The sequence below is a fragment of the Leucopleurus acutus genome (genome assembly GCF_964270905.1).
Source record: "Leucopleurus acutus genome assembly, chromosome: 9".
NCBI lineage: Eukaryota > Metazoa > Chordata > Mammalia > Artiodactyla > Delphinidae > Leucopleurus > Leucopleurus acutus.
In genome coordinates this window covers 86125519-86150609 of record NC_139144.1, presented here as the reverse complement: position 1 = coordinate 86150609, position 25091 = coordinate 86125519, and the positions used below count along the sequence as shown (strand labels likewise).

Below are 25091 nucleotides of genomic sequence, written 5' to 3'. Positions count from 1 at the left end.
AGATCTTAGGTAATTATCACCTTCTCAGAGGTCTACATACCCTGATTTCCCAATCTAAAATAGTCTACTACATGATATGTCACCCTATTTAAATTTTCTTAACCATATCTACCATTCTCTGAAAGTCTTCTCGTTTGCTTAATTACTTATCATTTTTCTCCAACTTTAATGTATCGTGAAAGTAGAGACCTTGCTTTGCCTAGCATACAGTAAGAGTCCAACAGCATGCACGCGAGTTATGCGACAGCACTGCAGACAGATTTCCTCCTGTGCAGGATTCCCCTTGACTCACCAAAGACATGGGGCACTTCTCTAGCTCTTCCTCATTCTTGATCTGAACATCTGCGATGGAGATGTACTTGTGCTGGGAAACATAAGACATCAACAAGGGGCTGAGGGCCTCGATCACATGTGTACCAGTGATCATTTTCCCAATGACAAGGAAATGTCCTGTTTATGGGTCTGTCAGCCCAAATACACTACGCACCCTTTGAAGGCAGGAGCCTTATTTACCTTTGCATCATGAACAGCAGCAAAGTGCTTCAATACAGTGTTTATTCCATATTTCCATGTTTGAAGGGCAGCAAATACCTTAGCATTTACCTTCAACCAAAGTGCAAGGGGAGGGACTTCCCTGGCGGTCCAGTGGTTAAGTCTCCATGCTCCCAACGCAGGGGGCACGGGTTCGATCCCTGGTTGGGGAACTAAGATCCTGCATGTCGCATGGCGCAGCCTTTCAAAAAAAACCAAAAAATTGTGCGAGGGGAAGCCAAGAATAGGCCTTTGCCCCTGGACCACTGCCCTGAGAGTTTTGCTGCATGTGCCTGTATGTGTGTTCGTGTGTGTACAGAGTGATGATGATGGGGTGGGGTGGGGATCAAGGTCTGTGCAAGGAATGACTACTCTTACTCGTGCACACACACACTTTGGATACAGAGCAGACTGCTACTCAATCCTGGGCCTGTGGAAGTTAGTGAGCCTCTAGGGAGAGAGAAGGAAAGGAAAGGAAGCAATAAGTGGGAAGAGAGAGAAGGGTGGGAGGAGGGAAAAGGAATGAGAGGAAGAAAGGAGAACTTGTTCATCTATCTAAACGTAGGACACTGAGTAGGTACAGAGAGACCTGATTTTTTACCTCTTTGGCCAAAATGCCTGCGGAGGAAGTACAGAATAACAGGTTCAGAACGTGTCTGGTGGAAAAGCACCACCCAGGACCCAGGACCCTAGTCATCCAACTTGCCTTGATGGCTCCCTATCCCTGAAGACTGAGAGCCCACCCTGGTCACCTGCTTGAGGGTCTTCACACTCTCATGGATGGGCCTGGGTAATCCAACCAAGGTATCTGTGTCCCTGTGAAATGCAAGACACACCAGATCATAAGGGTCAAAAGTAGAGAGAATTACCAATACCCCCTGGAGTCATGTGGACCATGCCACTTTCACCATCTGGTACCCTGGATCTTTCTCTGCAAGCTACCAGGTCCCCCATCGTTGCTTTAGGACACAAAAAGAATAATGGTACAGGGAAATGTCCCTGAAAATCAGGATTTCTGTATAGTCTTTTGGGGACTCACTTTGTCTGGGAGCAGGTTCCTACTTAAAAGGGCATGTTGCCCAACACTTTTGACAGTGAAACGGTAGTAACAATGGTTTCTCAGGTTTTGTAGCGACGAGTGAGGATTCAAGAGGGTGGGGGAATGGGGAAAGATCTGTTCCAACCATGTCGCTTCTTCACAGAATTCTGGCCCATTACAGAAGGGCTTGCAAGGACCATCTAATAACACTGACAAGGAAACTGATGTTCAAGAGGGAAATGACTTGTTGCTCAAGGTACTACACCTGGATGAGAACATAAAAGTACTAGGAAGCTGGAAGGAAAAAACTCCATGGCAAGAACCCAAAGCAGTCACTGGGAGCTGCCCATGGCTCTGGGTTGTATAATCACGACCAGGCAACATCTCTCACTCTAGGCCACCCACTCCCGTGGCCCTCTAAAAACCACTCTATAGCCAGTTCTGACCATCCAGTCACTTACTGCCCCAGAGTGAATCCGATGAACTTGTTCCTGCTCATCTCCAAGAAGTGTTCAATGTCCTTCTGTCTGAGAGGATGGTGGAGAGACAAATCCCAGAGAAGGGAAGAAAAGCAAACCTTGAGAGAAGGACCCTTACTGGGCTCCTACTCCTCCAGCTGGAGAACTGGAACAGTAAGGGAAGACAGCAGGGAACTTCAAACCCAGGAGTTCCGACTCCCAGACCAGCTTATTGAGCCTTGAATACATAGACCACTCCACCCTGGGCCTCCAGTGACTGAAACCGCGAAGCTCAGGGTGCTTGGTGTTATCAAACCTACCTGACCTTTGGGGTCCACGGTAGGCCCTTGGGAAAGGCCACCCGCTCAGCAGAGAGGGGTGCCTGTGAGGGTGAAGGTGGTACTAGAGGGTCCTGCTCTAGCAAGTCTAACTCTCCATCCAAGGTACGCTCTCCATCGCCAGCAGACTCCTCTTCCTCTTCTGTGGCTGGTTCCTCAGTCTTAAAGAGATCTCTTTCATTGTAGATGTCCAAGCTGTCCTGCTTAGTAAGGAGTTGCTGGGGGGTTGGAGGGGAGTAGGTGGAAGGAGAGAGGGAAGGTGTGCAGAGATCTCACCCTGGGCATCCTTGTCTAAGACCACCCCAACCCACAGGCTGCTAGACTTCAGGGAACATGGAAGTAAGAACCCATCTCTAGTGAGACCTTTTCCTTCCCATCTCAACCCTACTGTGCCCACCAGGCCCAATTCCAGGACAAGCAGCTCTCACACAACCACGCCAATGGCTGGGAAACAGAGCATTGATAATCCCAAAGTCACAGTTACTTAGCTTTCAGAAAGCACTGATGCCTTTTTTTTTTTTGCCAGCACTTTCCTTCCTAATTATGCTTTACTTAGGTGAACATTCAATTAGTTTGCCTTCTGTGAGCATACACCAGCTGGCTGACTGAGGAAGAGGAGGACAGAAGCTTGCTGCTAGGCAGAGGGAAGCAAGTCTGGAATTTTAAATCTTGTCACAGAAAGAAAAAAAGATTGGACAGAAATAGGCCAAAAAGTTAACAGTGATTGCCTCTGGTTGTTAAGATTGTGGGTGACTTTTTTTTCTCCCTTCTTCACATTTTTATATTTGTTCTAAATTTTCTATAATGAGTAAGCATTACTTTATAAAACAAAAAAATAAAGGTTAAAAAAAATCACATTGCAGATAATGTGGACTAGATTACTGAGTGTGACTGTCTGAGCCTGTCACCTGTAGTCGGTGAACTCAAGTAGATCAGGCAGGTAAGTTCATGCGAGCATGGTCAGCTCTCAGCGCAACTTGTCATTGTGACCTTTCTAGGGATGCAGACTACAGAACCCTAACCAGTCATCTTGTAAGTGTAAGCCTCTGGTTCCAAGGCCAGATAAGAGCATGGCTGGCTCAGAGTAAATCTTACTGCGAAGACAATGATAAAGTGCCTCAACCAGGTACCTATGCCCAGGATTATACCCCAACTGTTGTTCAGGGTGCTAGGGAACTCCAGGCACTGAAGTCTAGGCCAATGATCCTTAGCGAGACATGGGTCTATGATGTGATATCACAATGTTACATCTTGACAGCCCAGGACCCTGTCAGGGCTCAGGAATAGAGGCTGAAGTATAGACACCAAGATTTCAGGTTGGTCTCAGGGCCAGTCAGGGGCAGGAGAGCTGGGTCATTTACTGCTCTTTCCTACCATATCCAGAGCTGCTTAGAATCTTGATTTTTGGCCAGCTAGTGTCACAACACTACTGTCTGCTTTAGTCCATACCCTTCGAGAACCACGGCGGCCTCGCAGTTTGGAGGGTGGTGGTGCCAGCTGAGACTCCCCCAGGTCGAGAGTGTAAGAGGGCGGGGAGGCAGCACGCATGCTCTTCACCACCTGGATACTGTCCTCAGCCAGTGGAGGCAGGCCCAATTCTTCCCGCTTCTGTACTTTGAGAGCCTGCAGCTGCTCAAATCCACCGAGGGTAAACTAAGGGTTAAACGGGAAAGGGGCACAGAAGAGAGGAAGGGAGGGAAGTCAGAGGGAACAAGGTCAGGGAAGCATGGATGGAGAGGAAGAGCCACAACCTCCAGTCCCCTCAGACCCCCTCCTTAATTAGGAAGTAATAAAACAGGAGGAGGCAAAAAATGTGGTCACCATCCCCAGTCTCAGAGATGGTTACTAACCCTCAGAGCTCAGGGGTCAGGATAAAGCATTATTTACTGACCCAAGGCTGGAAACATCACCAGAAATAAGGAAAAGGACCACTGGGGGCCTCCACTGAAAAAAACAGGAAAATGTACCCCCTTTTAAGGAGATCTAGATACTATAACCCCCCAGAATCACTCAAGGCCTGCCCTGGAGGGTATGTTGTTCAGCCAGTCAGAGGAAGGATAGGGTTGAATAATTAGTAACAAAACTGCAACCATACACTTATGAGGACTTCATTTTTTAAAAGCAAATCCTCTATTTATCTGGATGGAGAGCAGGCACTAAACCCCACATTTTACAGCTAGAGAAACTGAGACACAGAGAATTGCCCGAGGTTTCTCAGTATCAGCAGAGGCCAGATCTCCCAACTCTCAGCCAGGGTTCTTTCCATGAAACATTAGCTCTATCAGGGGAAGGTGCAATGACACCCCAACTCAAAAAGTGGCATCTCCCATCAGTCCAACAGAAATAGGTAACCTACTCTGAAACAGAACATCTGATTTCTCTAGGACAGCCTTATTGTCCCTCCACTGGCTAACAGCTTCCCTATTCTTCTGCCTAGCTCCAGCCCCCTGGAATCAGACTAGAAGAAACTGAGGTGGCAGAGGCCACTGCTGATCTGATGAGATGGGAGAGGGGTGAATCAGCCACTCACCATGACTACTTTCCAGAGCAGAAGCAGGACCTTCTTTATGGGGAAGTGGGGAGCCAGGCCGCTGCAGAACTTGGTGACCATAGAGAAAAGCAGAAGGGCAAAAGGCTCCTCATTATGCATGGAGAAGCCTGGGGGTTGTGGAGAGAGGCAAGTGAGAAAGTGAGGATGAAGCAGCTGAGACCCAGTCCCTGTAACCCTGTTTCTGGACGCTGAGGAAGGCACTCACCTTCCTGCAAAGAATCTGAGTACTTGGTCCTTAGAAGGAGGCTTAGAGAGCTCCCAGAGTGAACCCCCCGAGGGCAGGATAAGGGAGGTCATGGAGTTAAAATGGCATAGTTCCCAAAGCTTGGGGGTAGATATCAAACTAGAAGTAACAGTAATAAAGATAATCAACGGTAATAAAGATGCTTCCTGGCTGAGGAACTCAATGCATTTTGTAGATCACAACTCACTTTCCCACATCAACAAATACAGTATATATTTTAAAATCCCAAAGGCCTTCATATCTTATCCCTGACTGATGACAATACCAACTCATATTTTCAAGGTAAGTCAACTCATTTTTTTCATGTGGGATTTGTGATCGAATGGGAGAGGGATGACTATTCCCATTTATAACCAAGGAAACCAAAACCAAGATATAGAGAAGACATATGACTGGGCCTAGCTCATAGACACAGGGGCAATGAAGCCAGACCCTCAAGCCCACCACAAAGTATCTCTGTCCTAAAAGAAGGGATGTTAGTTCTAAAAAAAAAAAGGAAGAAGAAGAAGAACTGTCTGTCTCTCCTAGGCAGATGCTATGCCTCCCCTCTGCCACAAGCACCTCGAGTGCCACTTCTTACTCAGTTCAGTGCGGAAGGTCTCCCGGGCTGTCCTCCACCCGTAGGAGTCTGTCTCTCGCTCCAGGCGGATATTTTCCACCATTAGGTACATGACACTCAGCAGCACCCTGAGGTTACAGAAGGGTCACAAGAGGTTCCCAAGGCAGTTTCCAACCTATAGTCTGAGACCTCAGGGATGGTCTCTGTGGTGGCCCAACCCAGTGGAATTAGCAACTTCTAGTGTCCCGGGTGCGTCTGAAATTTGGGCAAAGGTAACCCATTGCTAACGATCCCCTGCTCCAATCCCATGGGCAGGCCCACTCACCGGAGCTCTGTGCTATCAGCAATGGAGATGGCTGGTTTCCGAAGAGCACTGCTACAGGCCTGGCTGTTGCTGCCACAGGGATGAGGGAGAAAACAGGAACCCGTAAGGCCTCTTTACTCTGTGTTGCACACTTATCATATGCACAAACATGAGTACCTGCCATTCCCTGGCTATGTAGCTAAAGAAATTGGTCTAAGGTAGAGAAGCCCATAGAATTCTCCTGCCACCTAGACAAACCCTTATCTGTGGTGAAGACAGGCAAGGGCAGGGTCTATGATATTTGCTCCTCTTAAAATCTCCACTGTTTCTAGTACTGTGCTGGACACAAAACAGATGCTAAGCAACACTTGGTGAATAATAAACAGAATTTGCCCCACTAAAACTCCTGGGTGATAGGCATGAGACAATATGAGGGGTCACTATAGTGGTAGCAGCAGATAAGGCCACCTCTAGAGCTGTAACCATGAGGGAAAGAACTGGGCACAGCAACAGGAATTGGTCCCATCCATCTTGGGTCATGTTCTCAGGTAGAACAGCTTCCTTCATGGAGTCCACAGTTAGGCTAAGAAGGTATTTGGATACAAAAGCAATACAGGATCGGTCCCTGAGGCCCAGGATTGAAGCTGTAAGTGGGGCAGAGCCTGCTGAGCCAACCTTAGGGAGCAGGACAGACTATCAGAGACCATGGCTGGATGGAGGGGGACTGTCAGTGAGCTTTGGAGGAGGTGTGAATAGACCCAGCTTTCACAGAGGGCTCTACAGTGAGGGAACCAGCATAGGAGATGAGGCACCCTTCAAGGAAGGGGGTTGCCAGCCCTCCCCTAAGGCTTCTCACTCGATTTCCATGTGGAGTAGCTCCAGGAAGGCCGAGAAGGTCCCCATCTGATAGAGCAGGAAGCAGTTGTACCTGGACCAGTGGAGTACATCGACTTCTGAATCACATTCCCCAAAAGTGCCTAAAGGACCAGACAGTGCCGCAGGGGTTGAGGAGGAGGGGGTTATCCCAGTTCTTTCCACCCTGCCCCATGATCTGAAAACTATCTCCCAACACTCTGTCCAACAATTAGGTTAACAAAGGACAAGTGCCCCCCAGAACTTCCTGGAATGAGGCAGGGGAGAGGAGAAGCAGTCTCCAGGGTTAGGTCCAATGTGCTCATCACTGGTTTGTCTTAAGTTTGAGTTCCCTGAGAAGCAGATCCAGAGATAAGGATTCAAGTGCAAGTAGTTTATTTGGGAGTTGACCCCAGGAACCATCGGTAGAGAAGTGGAGAAGTGAGATAGGGAAGAGAAGGCAGCCAAGAGCTCAATCCCAAGTGGGGAGAAGCTCTGGAAAACATAAAGCAAACAACTCAGAATCATCCCACCCAAGAGGGGTGAGGTGGTCAAGCTGCTCATCCACTAACCTCTGGCAGTCACTGAGGAATGCTGCTGGACTCGGGGAGAACATTAATTCCCTAGCACTTCCTGGCTGCCCTATGTGGGCTGCACAGAAAGCCCTCAGGCAAAAAGATGAAGGTACTGGCAGCTGGAACTTGGCCAGGGTGCCAGACCCAAGAGATAGGCTTGGGCACTGCCTTGTTTACTGCAGTCGTCCCTTCACCAGATGTCCACTCTCTTTCCTCTCCATTTATGATTTTTCTTTTACAGTTTTTTTAGCTCCCATCTAGTTGGTTCTGCCAACAGTCCTCTTATTTCTGACCTCAGGGCTTTCTTTTACTACTCCAGCTAGGCTCATTTTTCTTTCCAACACCTAGCTAATAGGTCTCTTCTGGGAAGCTTTCCTCAGTTAATCTCACTGAGTTCTGATTCTCCAAATTACTCACAGCATCCACTCCTCCTACTATGTTGGCTTGGACCTTCTAAATGCCAATGAGAAACAATGCAGCGGGTCCACGTGTAAATCGGTGGCACCCTCCCTGCCTCCTCTCAGTGTCAGAACCATTCCACAGCTGGTAAAAGAAACCTCCATGCTCAGCTGGTGGTACACTGTCAGCTCTGGCCACAGTGACCCTCTTGCTAGTCTCCACATAGGATTACAGCCCAGGCTAAGGAAAAAAAGAACCCTATAAGAAATCCTGGCATGTCTGGAAAGAGAAAGGCCAATTCCAAGGGATCCAGAACAGTACCTACCATCATCTCCTCATCTTTCGCATAAGCACAAGGTTACTTCTAGCACATGACAAGATCTGTCCTCAAGAGGCAGGAACCTTCCCAGCGTGGCCTGCCTCATCCTAGTCCTGCTAACACCGTCTCTCTCTCTCTAGTGTCCACCCCTCTCAAGTTGGCAAAGCTGGCCACTCACCTTGGGCCAGGTAGAGAACAGCTCGGGCCACCTTCAGTCGCTGTTCCCTACTGACCACCTCCAGCCGGTCCAGAAGTCCCATCACATAGGTCTTCTGGGCATCTTCCTCCAACTCCAGCCACTCCTTACCCTGCACTGGGAACAGAAGGCCATACAGATCTAGTGTCAGCTGTTGCCTCCCCTTCCTGGAAAGGCTCCTGATGATAGCATATGTACTTCTGATCTCAGCCCCCCAATAAATTCTTCTCTTCGAAAGCTTTCCTTGTTTAGCTGAGAAAGAATAAGGGATGGGAAAAGTAAAAAACCCAAATGTTTTGGCCCACTCCAGAGCCTCATCTTCCTCCACATCCCCTCCATTTCCGCTTCCCCCTCCCCAGCCTATACAGTTCTATCTCTCTGCCTTTCCTCAAGGAGTTCCCTCTATCTCCCTATGTATCCAATTCCTATTCATTCTTATAGGTTCAATACAAAATCACCTCTTTCCCACTAATGCTCCAGCCAGAAGCTCTGTCCCCCATGATACGTTTTACTTCTCTAATGACACTTCCCATTTTCCTCTTGGCCTCAGCTAGTTTTGTGATGTACACATCTCCCCTCTGCTATCTGACTATAATTTCTTTAAAGATACTGTAAATTCACCTTCACCCCTGCCTCCTGCATCTCTGGCACAAAATGGGTACTCACCACACATTTGCTGAGTTGAACACTGAATTGCCACTGACCAAGTAAGGAAATGGAGGTCTGAGTGGATCACAGGGTGGGCACATGAAATTATTACCAGATGCTATGAGGAGTGAGGCAGAATTGGAGACAGGGATTGAAAACTAAGGTCGAAGACTAGGCTGGGCACAGGGTTACCAGGCAGCAGGGAACCAGTCCAGCCCCACCTCCCCATTCCTCTGTTCTCTGGGCCCTTGACATCAGGGAAAGGGACCCAGTTCAGGCTTCTCTTGCTTCCACTCCATGACCTCTCCACTTGAGATATAGGAAACTCTGTGTCCCATATGCAAAAAGGAATAGAGAAGTTATATGGCTATGGAGAGGATGAAGAAGGATCATACTTTATTTTAGGCTTTTTCTAGATCAGCCTTGAATATCATGGAGCGAAAAAGCAGATCTCTATGAATAAGGATCTGGGATCACCTTGGGTTTTGAAGTCTTCTTCAAAGCACCTCCTGTTAGTGGTGAATTCCGGGTGTTCAGTGTAGCTATACAATTCTGTGGCAGGAAAGATAGGACAGAGTCACAAACATTCAGCAGATCCTTATAGAAGGGGCCTGGGGTGGAGAAGGTGGCATGAAAGAGCTAAAGCTTCCAACACATTCCTGTGTCCAATTCAATCCAGAGTCAGCTTCCTCCTTTTCAGAGCAGTTAAAAATAGCCACTTGTGTCCCTGGGTGATTAAACCATCAAACCTGTCCTCCTCCTGCCAGCTGGCTGCTACAGCAGAGAAGGCAGGCTCCAACATTTGGTGAGGGCCAGGAGGAGGGCTGGAACAGAGAGGGCTGAATGTCATCACTGCTGGTTCTTAGGGCTGCAACCCCTTCTGCTTGTCAACCCAGACTGGGACTAATCCTGTCTCTAGGGAAAAAGGGGGCAACACAACTCCTGAAGTTTAGAGGCAAGATCCTTGTGCTATTCAAGGAGCCAGTCCATTCTCTCCCTGCTGAGTTTCCTCGAAGGGTACAGAAGTTTACGTTCCTGCCCACGGCCACCCTGGCAGAGGCAGAATCAAACCATATAGAAGCAGCTTTGATTGCCAAAGGGCGGCCTGTGCCCAGGAAAATCTAACTTTGCTGACAGCAGCCTCTCAATACAAAATGCAGACAGCTTATGAGAAATAAAAATGCCCTTTCCTACACACACACACACACACACACACACACACCCACCCCAAAACATTACACAAGTACGCTCACCTTACAGAGAACGAAGAAGTGAAGTCATTAAGCCAATAGGCGCTTCCTCAAAACTCTGTTCCCTAACTAAGACCCTTGCTGGAAATTTAACTAGGTCACAGATAATTCACAAAGCAAGAGAAATTCACTTATATTCCAGCCAGCTGTCTAATGGTCAAGAAATACCTTGTCTGGGAGCCAGGGCTTTTGAGTCCTGAGTTCCAGAATCCTGGAGTGACCAGAAACAAATCCCAGTTCTGTTTGTTAAATTCTTCAGTCATTAGTGAGTAGTGTAGATATATATATTTTAAGAGTAGAGCACAAACCCAGTTAAAACAGGGAGCAAGGCTCTTAGGTACTGAACTTTGCTTTTGTCTTATTTTTAAAGTTTAGATCATGAACTTTCATATACTACAGGTAAATACAGAGTACATAAAAGACACTGCGTTTATCTTCTACTCAGATTAAACAAATGTTAACACTTGTCATATTTGCTTCAGACAGCTAAAGTCCCTTCTTCCTTCCCAGTCTTATTTTCCTCTCTAGAGATAATCACTATGATGAAACTGGTATGTATGCTTCACATGCCTATTTTTATACTTTTAGTACATATCTATGTGCCTGTAAACAACACATGATATTGTTCTGTTTTTCAAGTTTTTATCCAAGCAGTATCATATTGTATAAATTATTTTTTCTTAGAAGCATTTTTTATTATGTCTTTCAATAGCTTACATGAAAAGCAGTGTGATGAACACATCCATTCACTTAACTGACACGGTTCTCAATCACGTGTGCAACTAGACTTCCTAGAAACATCTTTTAGACTTGTGTGTTTAAGCAGTTTTTTTGATGCCTGTATAAATTATTTTGTCACCGTTTCTTCTCCCCTTTAATATGTTTTTAATATTTATTGACACTGAAGCATATTGATATAGATCAATTATTTTAATGACTATACAGTAGCCTAATATATTGATATACTGCAGTTTCTCCATTCCCCTACTAAGTTGTTTTCAATTTTTCACAGTGGTGACAATAAACATCTTTGTAAGTGTTTTCTTGGGCCCAAGAATTTCTTTAAAGTGTACATCTAGAATCGTTGGGTCATAATATGTGTGAATTCGACTTTGCTAGATATAACCAAACTGCTTTCCAATTCTATACTCTGTTCCCTCATGCCAAGCCATGTATAAAAAGTACTCATTTCTCTGTACCCTCACCAACCCCAGGCTTTTAAATTTTGCATCTGATGATTGTTGAATAATATCTCACCATTTTAATTTGGTTTTCCCCATTTCCTAACATAATTGAATATCTTTTCATATATTTACTGACCACATGGTTTTCTGTTCTGTGAATTCCTATTCATATTCTTTGACCATTTATCTACAGTCTCTATTGGGATGTTCATTTCTTTCTCTCTCTATGTGTGTGTGTATGTGTGTATTCATATTTTGGATTCTAACCCTTGGTTAGTTATTAAACTTAGCTCTCTATTTCTGTCACTCATCACAAAATTTATTCCTTATGTTTATTCACAAGAACTTCTTTAAAAGCGTTTGTCTCTTTTCTCTGAAAAAGCCTGTCTTAAAGTGTCACTTTCATGTGACAGAATATTTACCTTTCACATAATTTCCACCCAAAGCTCATTTATTAATAATTGGCATTTGTAGCACATGTAACATGGAGGCCCTTAATGCAAGGAGATCACGTTTAGCCAAGCTAAAAATCCAGAGAGAAGCAGTCCAGCACTGAAAGAAGAATGGGATCACTCAACCCCAGCTCAGAAACATCCAAGCAGAGCTCCACGGTGATGGATATAGATGACATGTTCAGCTTTGCTCAGCTGGCCAGTTGTCTACACAGATTTTCTTCAGACATTGCTGAGACTTTAATAAGGGGCAAGTATTAGGGGAAGGGGGTGAGATGGAGGTAGAAAAGAAAAGGAGAGAGAGATGGAATGGGAAAGCAATGGAGTGGGTGGCAGAAAGGGGCACCCAAAAGATATGGGTGACTATGGGAAGAGAAAGAAAGGAGAAATGGGGAGAAGGTGGAGAGAAAACAGATTTGAGAGTGCACCAAAAGAGAATTAAAGAAGGGTGAGCAGAAAACAGGGATAGAATGAAAGAATGGAGAATGCCATACATAGCCAAGGAAGCATTCACAGAAAGAAATGTGAAAGCAAACAAAGAGATACTGACCACTGGAAGGTGTAGAGAAGTGGGAATGTGGAGAACAGTCTGTGCTCTATAGCCACTTGCTGAGAACAGACAAGCTGCCAGGGGAGAGCACAGGCATCTTCCCTCTCCTCCTGGCCCACCTTCCACTCTTTACAGACCCATCTATCTCATACCTGACAACTCTGCTGCGTGCCCATCTGTGTCTCCATACTCAAATTCCAGGGTAGGGCAGTCCACAGAGCCCTGTAATGGAGAAATCTTTGTGGTAACTTGGGAAAAAGACTGACAAAAGGAGATCACACCCTCATTTCATTTTCCACCTTTCTTGGAGGCCAAAGTTAGAGGAAGAAGGCAACTAGGAGAGTTCCATCTGGGCCTTTCATCCAAGAAGTACCCTCCTCCAAGCCAAAATTAGAGGCTCAGTGTGGGGCTGGGCTGAAGATTCCTATATAGAATCAGAAACTCTGGGCAAAGGACCAGGATCATGAACAGATATGAAAGCTACAATCTGTGCCCATATCTGATCTACATAAACACAGACCTGAAGAACATCTAGCTGATCTCTAGAAAAACAAGACGGATGAAAACAAAAGAAATAAACTGGATTCTGACTTCAGCTCTGCCATTAACCCATTGTATGATTTTGTATGATTTCATTCTGTGGATCATAGTTCCTCATATATAAAAAGACGTCCTTAGTTCCAATATTCCACAATTTTAGGACTGTCAAATAAGGTAGCATTTCTACTTCAAATTGTACTAAAGGCTAGATTTCCTATGATGTTGTATGTAAAAATTTATAATACCCTTTTAAAAGTATTTTTAATATAATCCTACACCCGAACCTCTTTAAGCATTTTGGGATAGATTTTTCCTACCAATATATTAATAAATATGAATTAAAAAAAATTTGAATTCCAGGTCTTGTCACATACTATGTGATCTTGAACAAGTTACTTAACCTCTTTGTGCCTCAATGTAGTATAAAAAATGTATTTGGTCTTTGCCCCATCACCCACCTTCCTGGCACAGAGCTCTTAAAACCTTTGGAATTTCCTGAGTAGTAGGAGTGCCTGTTATTCATAAGGAGCTCCTGTCAACCATACTTGAGGTTATGCTAATGAGGTGACTTAGAGTGAGAATTTCAAAAAAGGAGCTCCAGGGAGGGGAGGAGGCTAAAGACTGAGTTCAATCAAGTGGCCAGTGGTTTGACCAACCATGACTAGGTAACGAAACTCCATATAAAAACTCTGGGGCTTCCCTGGTGGTGCAGTGGTTGAGAGTTTGCCTGCCGATGCAGGGCATACGGGTTCGTGCCCCGGTCTGGAAAGATCCCACATGCCGCGGAGCGGCTGGGCCCGTGAGCCGTGGCCGCTGAGCCTGCATGTCCACAGCCTGTGCTCCGCAACAGGAGAGGCCACAGCAGTGAGAGGCCCGCGTACCGCAAAAAAACACAAACAAAAAAACTCTGAAACAATGTGATTTGGGCACACCAATGTGCTAGGAGGGTAATGCCGCAGAGAGGGCATGGAAATTCTGCACCACTCCACCTCCATACCTTGTCCTATGCCTCTCTTCATTTTGTTCCTGAGTTGTATTCTTTATAATAAAATTGTAGTCATAAATATAGCACTTTTCTTAGCTCTGCGAGTTGTTCTAGCAATCTATCGAACCTGAGGGGGAAAGTCATGGTAACCCCTGAATCTATAGTTGGCCAGGCAGAAGTGCAGGTAGTCTGGGGATTCCACTGTGGCTGACATCTGAAGTGGGGGCAGTCTTGTAGGACTGAGCCCTTAACTTGTGGGGTCTGTGCTAACTACGGGTAGTGTCAGAACTGAATTGGTATCAGGGAATTGTTGGAAAATGACGTACTCAGTTTTCTCATCTGTAAAATGAGGATAATTCATAGGGTCATTGTAAGGACTAAATGAGATAATAGAGGAAAAGCACTTAGCACACAATCCAGCACCTGGTAGCACTATGTGGACGGTTACTTCAAGAATTTTACTTACTCTACTTATGATTTTAGTATTATATTATAAAGGAATTTTTCTCATACTATTATTTTTTTAAAGATAAAGGTTCACTTTTTTAAAAATGAATATTTATTTATTTAGGCTGCGCTGGGTCTTAGCTGTGGCACGCAGGATCTTCGTTGCCACATGCAGGATCTTTGTTGCAGTTTCCTGGATCATTAGTTGCAGCATGCAGAATCTTTAGTTGTGGCATGCATGTGGGATCTAGTTCCCTGACCAGGAACCCCTGCATTGGGAGTATGGAGTCTTAGCCACTGGACCACCAGGGAAGTCCCTGTCTCATATTATTATAACTGTCACTTTAAACAGCCAAGAGAAGAGTTCTCTGATGGCCTAGTGTTAGGATTCTGGGCTTTCACTGCCATGGCCTGGGTTCAGTCCCTGGTGGGGGAAATGAGATCCTACAAACTGCACAGCACAACCCAAAAAAAAAAAAAAATTTATTATAAATAAATAAACAGCTAAGTGGACAGATATCTATTGGCTTACTTAACCAATTCTCTATTGTTGAACATATGTTTTTAATTTTTCTTTACTATATACATGAAGCTGTAATACTCATAAATTTTTTTCATATTTAGGATCTTCTCTGACAGATTTTTATAACGGGAATGAATGCATCAAACCTTATGACAATTTATATGGCTCTTTGTACATGACAAGTTGTTTTCCAAAACCACTTTATGAATTTACACTGCCAAACAGGTGATTCATGTTTAAATCCACTATAGCAAAGATTTCTAAACTTCTGGATTACAGGGACCAGTAAGAAAAAAAAAAGGTGGATGGTGGAGAATGACATAAGGTTGTTGATGTTTTATTTTCTAAGTAGAAACTTTAAAAATCTCTTAAATATATATATAATTTTAAAAAATCATTTAATACCCCCAAAATGCAAAAGACAAAATATCAGAATAAGAGCCATTAAAAGCAGTGAAGCTTTTTTTGACTGTAAGTCAAAGTATAAGTAAACTTTACGTCATGTCCCAACACACACAAAACTGGAACAGAAGTTTAACAAAATAATATTTACCACTACTATATGTGATAAACCAGTACTTCCAATTAGTCTATTTCTTTAAAAAAATGTTGGTCTCAACTCACAGGTTACTCCGTACAGTTTGAAAAACATTGTTTTAAATTACATAAATCCTTTAAATTTAACGTATTGAACTACATTTTATGAAAAACTCACTTCAATGCCTTGAATTTTCCTCATTTTGCTACAAACCAGTTAAACTTTGTCAAGGACTTTGGGAACGACCTGAAGCAAGAAATCTGGCTGTAAGAGGTCTGAGGTGAATCTTTTGGTTAGGTTAAGAATCTTTTTATTAAGCAAACAATCATTCTCTAGTTTCCTTTTAAGGTTAGGATATCCATACACTGAGCCATTGGGAGAGGGTAGGTCAATGGTGCCCCTATAAACACAGTGATGTACGAGGCTCTGTTGACTTGTGCCAACAGTAATTCTCTTCCAGTAATTCCTGAAGCCCTAGAGAGGAAAGAAAATCATCCTCCCCAGGACTGTTTTCCACAGGAATGCAAAAGGAGGGAGGGAAGGAAAAGCAGATAGTCATCTATCTGAGAGTCAAGCAGAGAGTCTGGCACCTGGGTGTTGTGATAGGGGACGTATTGACAGGTAAGAGCAGCTCTACTGCTGCAGTGGAAGGTGAAGGAAAGCTAATGTTTCCAGCCAACCTTTGGGCAGGCAATAAGCTCAGATGGTGAGGATCACTGCAGTTGTTCATTTCCACATGAAAAGTGCAGCTGCAGACAATCAGGCAGTAAACTGGGTAAACTGTGGTGCAGGTGGAAAGCTCTGAGTCTCTGGACACTGAACTCACTGGCAAGAGCAAAACTATCAGAGCCTTTTCCTGAAGGAAGACTTGATAGGTAGGGAAAAGGCCTCCTGGTTCAAGAGGAGTTTTAATTCACCCATAGAACATATCATTCCGAAATTATTTTATTCACTCCCACACTGTCTCTGCACCCCGACTGTGGAGAGGCCGCTGTATCCCTAGCACCTAAAACAGTGCTGGGCATATAGAAAGAACTCAACAACTGTTGAATTAATAAAAGACTCATCCCCCTGCCCCACCCCCCAAAAACCATCTGAACAAGAACGATGTCTCTATGGGGGAAGGAGAAACAGGGTGCCCTAAAAGGCCAGATTCGTACTGAGGCAGGGAGGGAGATGATATGGTGCATAAAACCCTGATCCAGTATGGCAGGAGGGCTGAGCTCTGCCTCTGAAAGGTGGTGTGATTTTGGGCCAGTCTTTTCACCTCCTCCACTTCTCTCTTTTATAAAATGGGATGGATTCCTGCTTGTCTGTATCAAAATGGAAAGCATACATGAAATCCCTTTGAAACGGAAATACAATTCAAATGGTAAACCGTGGACTGGGATGCCTAAGATCTGGCTTCTACTACCAGTTCTGTCCCTTGATGATGATGATAATATAGTACTAAGAGCTACTGTGCGCTAACCAACTACATGCACCGTGCCTGCACTGAATTAAACATTTCATATTCAATTATCTCAGTTTGACTTTATCGCAACCTTCTGAGGCAGGTAGTATTAACCTCATTTTACAGAGGAAGAAACTGGAGCTCAGAGGCTGGCAATCTGCCAAAAGTCACACCAAGAGTAAATGGTAGGGCTGGGATTCAAAACCTCAAAACCTGCTCTGACCGAACCCAAAGCCTGGTACCCCTGGCCACTGTGCCAGATGAATGACCTTCGGCAAGCTACTTTTGTCTCCCACTTCCGTCAAAGCAAGGGCTAAAACCCGGTGACCTCTACAGACCCTTCCACACCTGACATTTTGTGGTCTGATTCCCCGCTCAGATCCGGTTCTGCTCTTGGCTAGCTGATGGAAGCTGGCTGGATGAGGGGGTTGGAGTGAATGTTAATTCACTCCTTTCATCCTCCTAGTTAGCGTTTCTTTTAAGAAGAGGGAACATTCATACTCCTCTCTGTGGGTCTGTATCGTGGCGGGGGGGGGGTCCATCCACTCGCTCCGGTACTGCCCCGCCTGACTCCTGTATCATTAACCCTTACGGGGAGGGGGCCTGATGTCCGTGGAAAGTGCTCCCTCAAGGGCTGGCCAGCACACGGGGGGAAGGGGAAGGGCCCAAGTCACGCGGCTGCTCTGCTCGGCTCGGGGCGCCTCGGGGTGGGAGGGCGGCTGCCCCCACGCCGGCCCCTTTTCACTGCGGCCGGGCTCCGGCCTCCCACCCCTCAGGCCACTCACTTCACCTCTCCGCGCCTGTTCCTCCTCCGTAAATCGGCCTTACGAATTACCACTCCGGGGGGCTACAGCGATTAAGCGAGATAAATATGTGAAAGTATCCGGGACGCTGGATATCAGGCTCTATCTTCGCGCCCCCCGAGGGAGGCCAGAGGGCTAGAAAGCCCCAGACCCGCGGCAGGAGACGGGCGGAGAGGGTCAGGGGCTGCAGAGCCCGGAGTTCAGGCTGCGGCACGGGGCGCGCAGGGGTCTCCCGGCGGCGGAGGGGCACGCGACCGAAACACCTCAGCCAACGCTTCTTGCCCCGGGCGTCTCCCGGCCCCAACTGAAAGGTCTCCGGGCTCCTCACCTCCGACTCCCGCCGCTGGCTTCTGAACGTTTCCCGGCCTTTAGGCGCCGCCGGCTTCCCTTTGCCGCCGCCGTTGCCGTTGCCATAGCCATTGGCAGGCGGGTTCCCGGACCCGGGTGCCGCGGGGTCCTCCATGCGGCTCTCCTCAGCAGCTCCCCTCTGCCGCTCTGCGCTCTCTGCCACGGGTTACCCCACAGCCGCCGCGCGCCGGGAGCCAGGCCCCGCCCCCTCCTCAGCTATTGGTTGAGACCTTTCTCCGCAGCCGCACCCTGCAGCGCGATTGGCTGTTCGACCTCTCTGAGCGGGACTTGGAAGGGGCTCATTCAAGGGATTTTTTTTCCCACTCCCGCGGCGTCGCTGGTAGCCTGACACTCCGCTGTCGGCTCTTAGCTCCACCTCCCACGTCCTGGGCCTTGAGCTCTAGGTGGTCAGCTCTGCTTCTCACTAGGTGTCCCTCAGCCCTCACCCCCTCCCAAATAGCGACCGTTTTGGGGAGCTCTAGTCTCCGCCTGCTGCTCCACTGCAGTCTTCGTTTCTCCAGTATCACAGACCTCTGCCCCCAAGTCCTGGCTCCTGAATACTTTCCAAATCCCGCTTCAGTGGAAGGGGAAGGATGGCACCGCCGGGTGGCCAGGGACACCGGAGGAAACGAGCGACTTTCCCTCTCTGGAAGCTGAGATTTCAGAGGCGAACTCATTCCACTCGGAGTGAGGGCTTGACTGGGAGACTGGGGGTTGAGGGGTGGAGTGGGGCGTTTTTACTTCACGGAAATTGCTGGTGCCTTTCCGGGCTGGCCATCTGCCTTTCTCTGCTGAAGGGGTGCATCTTCCTCATGGTGTGAGCTAGGGAGTAAAAGTTGATTGGAGTACAAATCCCCAGAGCCACCTGTGCCCCAGTCCTTTCCTTCATTCTAAGATCCTTCCTAAGGGCTCAGTGTTACCTGGGGCAAATGAGGCTGTGTGGTTTGCCCACTTTGGAACTTACGTAAAAAGCGTCTTACAGTAAATATGTGTGCAGTCTGGGGTAGTAATAGAAGCCCCAAACAAGTTGGGGGGGATTGTTGAACTGCCACTTTGTTCCAGGCATTGCACTAGACTCTTTCCAGATATATCTCTCCTACAGGTTGTTTTCACCAATCCAATATTACTGACAAGGAAACCGGGACTCTCAGAGACTAATTACTCCTTGCTTGCAGTTCCCAAGGTATCATATTCTAATATCTTGTTTCAGTGTCTCTCACTGGAGGAAACTCTGCTCTTCTCTTGGCTAACTTCTATTCTTCCTTAAAAATTCTATTTAGTCATCACCTCCATCTCCAGAAAGCCTTTCTTTTGACCCTCATCAACCTACTCAGGCTGTGCTGGTGTCAGCCAAGTCTGCCTGGATCCACAATCCTTATATTTTCTACTATATCCTCAAAGTAAGGGGCCCAAAGGAATTATCCCCCCTTCTTGTATCATACCTCTCCCTCACACTTTCCTCTGCTAATTAGTAGGTGACAGATCAAGGCAGAGTTGAGAGTGAGCACTCCTTGGAGATTTCTGAGTTCCTTTCTCTCCCTGGTCTCCAACATCTCCTTACTGTACCCACCCACAATTTTCCCTTTCCTCTCCCATTCCCACCACCCACCCACCTCAACCTGGATATAAGCTCTCTGAGAGTAGCTTTTGTTCATCTGTGTATTGCTCATTTCTGTGTGTTTAACACAGGGTTTCTTCTGTACTATCGACTGAAAAATGTCTTGTCGTGGGGAGCTGTTTTGTGCACTGTAGAATGTTTAGCAGAATCCCTGGCCTCTCTTCACGAGATGCCAGCAGTACCCTCCCCCTAACTGTGACAACCAAAAATGTTTCCAGATATTGCAAAATAACCCTGGGTGGGGTTGCGGGGTGCAAAATCTTCTGTGGTTGAGACCCACTGGTTTAAACAGAATTGAATTGATATGAATTTCTAAGAAAGTCTCTGGCTCAAGGCCTAAACTATTTGATTTTGGAATTTTTTTCAGAGTATAATTTTGTTAAACTCTTAAAGATTCATACTCTGCTTTAAAATTCACAACCCACACCTAGCTCATCACTGCTTCAGTGTGGTAAACCTGCCACAGCACAGCCCATTGGGGCTTCTTAATAAAATAATTTTCTACCTTCCCTCTTCCCAGTATATCTCCTCCTAAGCAGTCAGAGCTCTAGGATTGACAAGCCCAGAACTTCATATTCTTTTGTGAGCCTAGTCAATCATCAGGATCCCCAACAATGGTGACATACAGGAGTGGCTACTTTTGAGGTTTTGTTCTTTTTCCAACCTATCCCTAGGGCCAAGGGAGCAGAGTAATCTTCAGTTGGGAGTAGAATTGAGGACAACAGCTCTCAAGTCCCCTCTGGCCTTTATGTAAAGCCATTTGCTGAGCCTAGAGCTCCATCTGGCTTCACTTTGGGAGATGGGGTTTAAAAAAGCAGTGCTATGGAGATTGCAAAGAATCAACATGGGGAGAGACCTCAATCCAGTATCTTTTCCACACTGCAGTAGAATGGGAGCCAGTAAAGATCAGACATCTATCTAATCATTAGAGGCCCAGACTTTCAGAGCTTATCATAAGGAGGAAGATATCTGGAAACAACTACTGGAAGAAGTAACAAGAAACCACAGATTAACTGAAAACTTTGAAACTCTGGGCCATGTAATTGGCACACACTCAATTTCTTTTAGCTTATTTGTCAACAAAGAAGTGACAGCCATCAACACCACTGACCACAGAGGTACCCATAAATATACCTTGGAGCTAATTAGGGACTGGTCCACATCTTGCAGAGATGGCTCCAGTGTGGAATTATTTTTAAACCTACACTACCACTTTCCCTTGTCCCCAAACTCAGGTATTCTGAAGCTGCTGGCAGAGGGCTAGAGGTATAAATAGGTATAGTTACAAGGACCAAACATACCCCTTTCCCCATATAAGCATTCCACTTTAATCCAGAGGTTGGATATGTGATTATATAGATAACACCTGGCATTGAAAAAGCTTAAAAATAAGATTGCAGGAAGTCTTAAAATACCTAGTTTTTGAGGGTATTGGGCAGCCAGGATAAAATAGTACAATAGAAAAAGGATAAGAATACCCTCTTTGCCCTACAAAGAGCACATGTGGGCGTAATGAGGCAATTCAGGCTGTAGGGCCCTAGGCTGAGACAAGGAATCGATATTTACGTAGTACCTAGTGTTTGCTGGGTCTGTAAGCAGTATTTTAAAAATTAAATCAGGTCATTAAATCTTTACTCTAGGAGATAAGCATTATCCATTTCACAGGCAAGAAAACTGAGGCTCTGAATGGTTATATAATTTGGCCGAGTCACACAACTTGTAAATGGTAGAGCTGGTCAAGTCAGCCTGACTCCAAGCTCTTTCCACAACATCACGAGATTGAGAAACTGCACAGCAGTGGGCAGCCTGGGATTACCCTGTGAATCTGAAATTAAGACCGAGGCACTCAAGTTTCCATCCTTCACAAAAGAGGAGTCAAACCTTGCTGTAGGGCTTCCCTGGTGGCTCAGTGGTTGGGAGTCCGCCTGCCGATGCAGGGGACACGGGTTCGTGCCCGGTCCGGGAGGATCCCACATGCCGCGGAGCGGCTGGGCCCGTGAGCCATGGCCGCTGAGCCTCCGCATCCGGAGCCTGTGCTCTGCAACGGGAGAGGCCACAGCAGTGAGAGGCCTGCATACCGCAAAAAAAAACACAACAAAACAACCTTGCTGTAGTGGAGCAAATCCTGCCAGCTGGTTTACAGGCTCCACGCTAGCTGCTGCATTCTCCTTTGAGAATGGGCCACCTTTGAACCATTACCAATTACCCAGGCTATTCCAGCCCTGTGGCCCTTAGTTTAGACAAACAGAAGTCAAAGTGGCATGAGATTCTAATAGGGAAGAAAACATCTTGCATACAGGATATAGAACTTGTTTAGGTTGTCAGCTAAAGAAAGTGGCTATCTTTAGTAGCTATTTCTCAAAAATGGCTACTCTACTGGTAGTTGAGAAAGAACAGGCAGTTGGACTCATCCTCTGGTTATGATTTACTCAGGCAAAACCTGACTTAGAGACAATTCTCTGCTAGATTCATTTCTTTCTTCTCTTTGGTTGGATGTCATAGTCAGGTCCTGTAGTCAGGGTCTTTTGGTCCCAAACCACAGGACGCTGCCTTTCTGTGCTCTCCAGCTTATGGCAGCACACAGAGGGCTTGGGGGACCAAGAACCAAGCTTTAGTTCCTCTGCCTTAAGCCTATACTTCTCAACTCCCCCAGAGCGGTAGCTTTACGAAAGCAGGTTCTTTATACACATAACGGGGTGGGCAGTGGGGGAAGGGTGATATTTATGAGTGGAATGACCCACCATGGAACAAGGGACTCAAGGCTAAGGACACTTAAACATGCCTATTGGGAAGTGCTTCAGCTTTTCACATCCTTGCGCTACAGCAGGCTCTCTAGCCTGTTGCCCAGAAGCCTCTCTCATCTCTAAATTCCTAGTTCACTGAAGCAAGGAATACTCTCACAGTACAAGAATCCATTTTAAGAATATTTTATTTATCTTTTGAGATTACATATTCATTATTGCTGATCTAATACAATCACTTAGACATAAAGATTTCCAAGAGCCTCTCAGATATGGCAATCTTTAGAGGTTTTATTTCCTTTCAGTAAGATGACAATGAGAACTAGATAATTTTACATATATATGTATGTATATATAGTTTAGAACTTGTCCACATATAAGTTGCTGGTGTTGCCTATTTTTTCCTGTAATTTTCCTTTATTAAAAAAGCTTAATGCAACAATGCATTTTTGATTTCTTTTTTAAAACCATGACAAAGTTAATTTTGAGAAAACCACAGGAGCAGCAATTTCAGATCTGTTCAGAGAAAAGCCAAGCAGCAAAAAAGCTTTGCAGGAGTATGTGGCCATGGGGAGCCGTGCTCATATGGGAGGGGAGGATGAGGAGGTAGGAGGGCAGAGGAAAGGTAGACCAGATACTTTTTTTTTTAATGAGAAAAAGAAAACAGTATTTCCATTAAGAAGGCAAAATACCTTGAAAACTAGCACAAATTCACTGCAGAGAAAATGGTAAGATTCCCCACAGGCCAGGGTCACATATAAAGAGCTAATTAGTCTTCTTTCCCATGCTTCCAGATACCTAGGATGCATCTGAGGTGAGAGCTCGAGGGAAGAAGATGCATTTGTTCTGATTACACGGGCAGAAAGAATAACGGCCAAATTCCAACACCAAGGTAGAACCCAAATACTCAGGAGGCCTGGACCTCCTTTTCCTTAATGGTTATGACACAGAGTCCCCAGAAAGAGACGAAGAGTGGTCACCTGAAACTCAGAGGCAAATACCTCACCATGGGTAGCAACATGGGCAACCTAACCTAGAAGCCCAGTGTGGCTCTTTTTCATTTGGAATGGGTCTCTTCACATTTTCAAGGCAGAGTATGTCCTGTCAGGATCAGCACATAGTAAGCTCCACAGGCAGCCAGGCTTTGCTGAGAAACAGCAGGTTATGACTTTGGCTTAAGAACATAATAAGCTAGAGTCCAGATATCTGCCTAATGGAATCTTCTCTGGATATAAGATGAGACACAAATTTCATCTTCTGAATCTTCTGTTAAAGGGATCCAATTAATTAAAACAAAAGCCAGAATAGGGTGGGCAAAAGGAAGAATTGAATGGCCTAGTGGGATTTTCAGCATTTATGATCTTCTCCATGAAAGAATATAGCCACGCATGTGGCATTTTTCCAGTACTTGCTAAGACATACGGCCTCTGAGGAACTAGATTCTATGGGCTGAGACTGTGTACTATTTAGTGAGGCAAACAACCATTTACCTAAGATCCACCTCCCTACCTCCAAAGGGAAGGTCACTTCCAGACTAGCTCTGTGGGTATAAGTGAAGACCAGGAGAAGTTGGAGAAGGTAGAAATCGGAGAGCAGAATTAGGGTGGGAAGGTTATGGTGATCGTGGGTGGTCTGGTGTTTCCTTGGGTCACCTTGGTCTTGAGACTTTGAGGCAGACCAGGATAGGGGAAAAATGGAAAAACAAAACTGAGAGTGTTAAACAGGGTTAGCAGGGGGAAAAAGGACTCATTTCATTCAAGATTCCTAGGACCACTCCAGACTTTAACTCTTAGAACCAATCTGGTCCCAATGGAACCCTTAAGACCAACAGGTCAGTCTCTAAAAGGAATCCAACTCTTAGGTGGGACACAAAATTTCAGGCTGCTCACATTACAAATTTTTTGTAATGTTGGAGTTACTCAAGAAACTACCTCTGGAATACAGAATCCCAATATGGCCAGAACATAAAAAGATATCCCAGCAGAGAAGAAAGACCACAGACCAAATTGCAGAGACGTTAGATCTCAGTTTCATATTCAATGGCAATGGCCAAAGGGATGAATGTCTGATGACGTTCAAACTAGCTTTGATCATCTGGATTCAGTTTACGGTGTCATCTCTGTATAGCTTAGCCAGTTAAGCTGCAAAGCCCTTCCCAGGAGACAAATAAATATATACTGCTTCTTTAGGGTGTTGAGCTGTGGGTCTGAAAGATCTGTCGCATTTCTGAAGCCCTGCTCTCCCAAATCCCTTGGAAAGTAAGCCTTTCCCTGCTCAGTTTCAGAAGGAGTTTTAGGCAATAGGAGGAAGTTTCAGGAAGCAGTGTTTCACAACAAGCCTCCTTTTCTGAGACAGTGCTGATCTGTAGGGAGCTTCCTGGGAAATTATCCGGTTAAATGACAAGGAAGTAAAATTATGGGCCCCAGTGGGGCTGGCCCTCACTTCCTGAGCAGAGGCTAGTTGGGTTAGAAAGAGAGCAAAACAAATGTCTGATAAACATCAGAGCTGTTGAGGAAATAATAGAGGCACATTCCTCTTGGAACCTGAAATTGTTAAAATGGACATAAATATTCAAGAAGAAGAAAGGAGTCCTGGGTAAGGAAGGAGACTCCCAGGAAACAGAGGCACAGCTGAGTTCTTTGTGTA

General features: G+C 45.8%; 1 protein-coding gene across 1 annotated transcript in view; it reads right to left on the bottom strand.

Annotated features, from left to right (window-relative positions):
* The window catches only part of STRIP2 (striatin interacting protein 2), a gene marked incomplete at both ends in the record, with an annotated part of 41534 nt that extends 23333 nt beyond the window's left edge, over window positions 1-18201 (bottom strand). Inside the window, 13 exons of the mRNA XM_082846217.1 lie at window positions 293-364; window positions 1284-1347; window positions 2032-2097; window positions 2349-2584; window positions 3816-4019; window positions 4897-5024; window positions 5742-5848; window positions 6046-6114; window positions 6881-7001; window positions 8348-8482; window positions 9491-9565; window positions 12602-12671; window positions 18067-18201. Coding sequence (XP_082702343.1) covers window positions 293-364; window positions 1284-1347; window positions 2032-2097; window positions 2349-2584; window positions 3816-4019; window positions 4897-5024; window positions 5742-5848; window positions 6046-6114; window positions 6881-7001; window positions 8348-8482; window positions 9491-9565; window positions 12602-12671; window positions 18067-18201 — 1482 coding nt within the window. The remainder of the gene's footprint in view (window positions 1-292; window positions 365-1283; window positions 1348-2031; window positions 2098-2348; window positions 2585-3815; window positions 4020-4896; window positions 5025-5741; window positions 5849-6045; window positions 6115-6880; window positions 7002-8347; window positions 8483-9490; window positions 9566-12601; window positions 12672-18066) is intronic.
* Window positions 18202-25091: the final 6890 nt, after the last annotated feature.